Source organism: Penaeus vannamei, chromosome 4, assembly GCF_042767895.1.
Source record: "Penaeus vannamei isolate JL-2024 chromosome 4, ASM4276789v1, whole genome shotgun sequence".
NCBI lineage: Eukaryota > Metazoa > Arthropoda > Malacostraca > Decapoda > Penaeidae > Penaeus > Penaeus vannamei.
The window spans coordinates 35648701-35653700 of NC_091552.1; the positions used below are offsets into that span (position 1 = coordinate 35648701).

Below are 5000 nucleotides of genomic sequence, written 5' to 3' on the forward strand. Positions count from 1 at the left end.
ATGTGTTGCGTTTGGTGTTGCTCGAGTTCATTTTGATATCGTCTTGGTCGAGATATTTTTCTTTGTTCAGATTTCCGGTTATTCTGAGTGTGTTCAGGGCGAGGATGGGTTTGTCTTGGTTTGAGCTGGATAAGTTATGTGAGGTTGGTCTAGATTAGAGGTTTTGTGTTTATTTATGTATTTGTTATTATTTTATTTTTATTTATTTATTTGTTTATTTATTTTTATCTGAGATTGGTTTATATTTCTTGTTTATCTACGACCGGGTTATTTTTGCTATTAGTTTCCGTTTTTGGTGAAGATTCAGTAGACAAGGTTAGGCTCGCTTTGGATTTGCGCGAGACCAAGTTAGTTTGGCTTCGGATTGGGTTGGGTCGAATCGACCCAGGTTCGACTCGCATTCCAGAAACGAACAGCATGGGGGTCGGAACGATTCATTTCGGCTCGTTGTTCGTTTAGTTAACCGTCGAACGTACGAGATGACGCGGTGCCAAACGTTTTAATCGAAGACGAACGCACTGCTGTGACTCGGGACGCCAGGGAAGCGCAGGGGACAGTTAGGTTAGCATCGCGGTCGTATCTCCCGCCAGTCCATGCGCCGCCGCTGCTCTGGAATGCGGCCTTGAGGTGACCGGCATTCCATTGTCTCCCTTTTTAGGCGTTTGACATTGTAATTGGCGTCGTCTGCGGCGTCGGGGGGTTGTAGCTTGACCACGTGGAGCTGGGGGGGGGGGGGGCGGTCGTCTGGGGCGGGTGGGTGGCAGGAGGAAGACGAGCCGCCCAGTGTTTCCCTCATTATCGCGCCCTTTGTGCCCCGTGACAGTGAAATAATAGAGGCGATGGGTAAGCCTCCGGGGGTAGGATGGCCTGGAGGGGTATGGGCACAGCGCGCGTATACTGCCTCCTTCTCCATCTCCTTCGTCTGTTTCTCTTTCCCCTCTACCTCTTTCTTATCCATCTGTTTTTTCCTCTTCCTCCTCCTCCTCCTTGATCTGTTTCTCCTCGTCCTCCTCCTCCACCATCTTCACCTCCATCTCCTCCATCTCCACGTCTACTTCTCCATTTCCACCTTCTTCTCCTCCTTATATTCCCCTCCCTCCCGTACCCTTCCTGTCACCCAATACCTCCCCCCCCCTTCCCCAACTACCTGCCCACACAAAGGGCCTCCTCGCGTAGGTCTCGTGCCCCCCCCCCCCTCCGCAATACCCCGCGTGCCTCCTACCCCAGTCTCGCTACCAAAAAATACCACAAGGACACGCCGTTTTATGAGTAGGTTCTGCAAACGCCTACCAGAAACCGTGTTACCATACCCATCGACCAGAAACCGTGTTACCATACCCAGCAATCAAAAACCGTGGTACCATACCCATCGACCGAAAGCTATGCTACCATTCCCATCTACTATTCCAATTTTCTTTAATTAATCTCTGGTGGTAAAAGAAGGCTGATAAAGGGGAGAATGGAGTTAGGGAAATGCACAGAGGAAGAGATAAAGATTATATAAATTAGGGATAGAAAGAGAGACGAAGAGAAGAGGGCAGAGAGAGAGAGAGAGAGAGAGAGAGAGTGACTATACTGCTTCGCAAAGAAAGGCAAAATTCGATTTCGTAGAATTCTACATCTTGACAACAAGCCTCTTCATTGTTGACAGTCATTTAGTCATGGTAGTGACCTACATCCCGAATTTATATATATTATAGATAAATAGACAAAGAGAGGGACAGACAGACAGTAAGGCAGACAAACAGACGGACGGATGGACGGACAATCAGACAGACATACACAGGCACACAGACAGATAAACAGACAGACAGACAGACATATAGAGAGATAAATACATAGATGCACACACATTTCTTATAGGGTTCAAAAGATCAACATTAAAATCAAACACAACCCTGAACGCTAGAAAAACATCTTGTAAAAAAAAGCTCGCCTCTCTTTGTGGCGGCGCCCAACATTTACGGAAAAGTGGGCCAAGTGTTATGTGTGTATCGCCCCGTCCTCCTCCCTCACGCCAATCCTCTTACCCGCGGCTTAATCCACCAGCTGGAGTTCCGATTTCTGTCCGTCCGTATCTCAAAGCCGCCATCTTAAGCCCGGGGATGCTCTCTCCGTGTTTGGGTCGGTCGGAGTGAGTGCTTCGCGGCTTTTTTTTTTCTTTTTTTAATCCTTCTCTTATTGGATTCCTTTGTCACCATTTTTTGAGAATTTGATTTGGAAGGGATGTTCTATTTTTTTCGGGGTGGGATTTTTTTTTTGGGGGGGGGGTTAGGGGGGGTTATCGATGGCTCCTTTTCGCCGTCTGGTGGTTTTAGTTATTTGATTAACGAGAGAGTTTATTTATTCATACAAAATAAAGCATACACATGTTTGCTACACGCCACTACGACCAGTATTCAACGTAAACACAGCCAGCACACCCATCCAAGCCGCCCACTGCCCCCTCCCCCCTGTTTCTTTCCGCCCCTACCCGTTCAGACGCGCACATACGGCGGTTCTCACACGTAACACAAAAGAGGAAGTTTCACTCAACTCTAAATGATGCAAAATACGATTAAATCCCATTATAATTCATTCTCTCTCTCTCTCTCTCTCTCTCTCTCTCTCTCTCTCTCTCTCTCTCTCTCTCTCTCTCTCTCTCTCTCTCTCTCTCTCTCTCTCTCTCTCTCTCTCTCTCTCTCCCTCTCCCTCCCTCTCTCCCTCCCTCCCTCTCTCTCTCTCTCCCTCTCTATCCCTCCCTCCCTCTCCCTCCTCCCTCCCCCTCCTCCCTCTCTCCCTCCTCCCTCTCCCCCTCCTCCTTTCTCTCCCCCTCCCCCTGGCGTGCGTCCTCCATCCCACTGATCAGGTGACGAATGCATCCTCTCAGCGGAGGCGGGTGTTGAGGGCCCTTTGCTCTATGGCGATGCTCCGCGCCGAGTGGGTTGTGTGTGGGATGTGTTTTGTGTGCCTTTCAGTGTCGGTTGCGTGGTGGGCGGGGATGGTGCGGTGGCGGGGATCGGGGGACCGCGGATTCTTCTCTTGATTGACATTGGCGGTGGGTGGGAGTGGGTGGGCTTCCAATGCTGATGTTGGTTCGGGTGCTACCCCTTTTTTCGCATTGTTTTTGCCTTTGCTGTTTCCGAGGATGATTGTTAATTATTTCGGTGTTGCTGTTATTGAAATGATAGATGATATTCTTTATATTACCCGTTCCGTATATTTTTATGCTGTGACATCCTTTTCCTATACAGTAGTTAGAACTATGCCATTCTTCATGTAGTTAGTTCGGGACAAGTTATCACAGCCTGGAGCCATTCCCCAACGCATCTCCTTTATCATTCGACTTCAACGCGAGTTAAGGAAGGAACCTGTCGCGCGGAAAGGCCCCTTCCATAACAATCAGACCCTTTCCCCGTCGGTATGAAAATCACTTGTAATTACCGGGTGAATGTGACGTAATGGCCCCGCGCGCCGTCCGTCAGGTACGTTGTACCATAGTACCGCAGGCCTCAAGGTACGAGGAGTGCTTACATCTGTCACTATTATTGTTGTTGTGGTTGTGGCGGTTGTAGTTTGTTCTTGCGTTGATTTTTTTTATTAGTGTTGTTATTGTTATCTTCGTCATTTTAATTTGTCATTATTATGTTGGATGATGTTTTCTCCTTTTTATTTTTTCTTCTGCTTCGTATTATTATTGTCGTGATTGGTATCGTTTTTGTTGTTACTTGTATGGAAGATTTGATCTGTATAATTGCTTCTTTCCTTTTAATCATCCTCTTTTCCTCCTCCGTCATCCGCCTTCCCCCCGTCCCCGCGCTGAAGAACGTGGATCAATCAGGGTTGGCAAGTCCGACCTCGCCAAAATGCGCTCGGAAGGCTTGCACGTTTTAATGATCTCGGCCAGAGGTGTGCTAGGTGTCGGCGCTGCTCGCTCGGGGTTGTGGGTTGGGCGGGGTTGTTGGGCTTGTGTCTTGATTTTGGTCTTTTTTGAAGGCTTGCGGCGGTGTTTTTTTCAACAGGGTGTATTGTTATGTTTTGTTGTGATTATCGTTTTATTGGCGTATCCTTCTTTCATTGTTCTTTATCCCATAATTCGATGATTGTGTGTTTATTTCCTGGTTCCCCACCTAGGATTGACATTCATTGCTTTCGATCATTATCTATATCATCTCCCATTATTATTCACCGATTCTCTACTTGTCCTCCATTCCATTCTTAACCCATGTCGTTATTATTAATCGTACATTTTTTATACATCTTTTTATTATACACTTACTCCCATTCCACTGTATGAATCACTTGATAAATTCGTTTTCGTTTCCGCAGGTGAGTTCGGAGTGGCCTGCCTCCCCCCGGCCACTAGCCCCCCCCGCCCGGTTGCGTCCAGATCTAACAAGACTTGTAAGTGCCTCCCCCTTGTTGGTTCATTATGCTAATTAACACCATGTTATTAGGCTTGTAAACATTGTTTTTTTTAAATAATGATAAGGGTTTGGGGTTCGAATTAATGGGATGCGTGATAGTGATGGGCGGGGAGAGCATCGGGGGGCGGGGCTTAAGGGCTGAGGAGGGTTAGGGTTGGATCACTACTTGAGGCCTCGTTGAAGTGAGCGCGGCGCGATGCGATGCCGCGATGGCTGTCGTTGTATATGTATATATATTATATATATGTATATGTATATATATGTATATTTATATATATGTATATGTATATTTATATATATGTATATGTATATTTATATATATGTATATGTATATATATGTATATGTATATATATGTATATGCATATATCTGAATATATATGTATATTTATATATATATTTATATGTATATTTATGTATATGTATATTTATGTATATGTATATTTATGTATATGTATATTTATGTATATGTATAGGTATATATAGGTATGTATGTATATGTGTATTTATATATGTATATGTATATATATTTATGTATGTATATATGTATATTTATATATGTATATGTATATTTATATATGTATATGTATATATAT

General features: G+C 45.1%; 1 protein-coding gene across 7 annotated transcripts in view; it reads left to right on the forward strand.

The window, feature by feature from the left end:
• The window catches only part of LOC113805826 (uncharacterized), a 268366-nt gene that overhangs the window by 230960 nt on the left and 32406 nt on the right, over positions 1-5000 (forward strand). For 2 of the 7 annotated variants that reach the window (XM_070120960.1, XM_070120958.1), the window contains one exon: positions 4309-4383. The exons of the other annotated variants lie outside the window; for them this stretch is intronic. In XM_070120960.1, coding sequence (XP_069977061.1) covers positions 4309-4383 — 75 coding nt within the window. The remainder of the gene's footprint in view (positions 1-4308; positions 4384-5000) is intronic. 7 annotated transcript variants of the gene reach the window in all.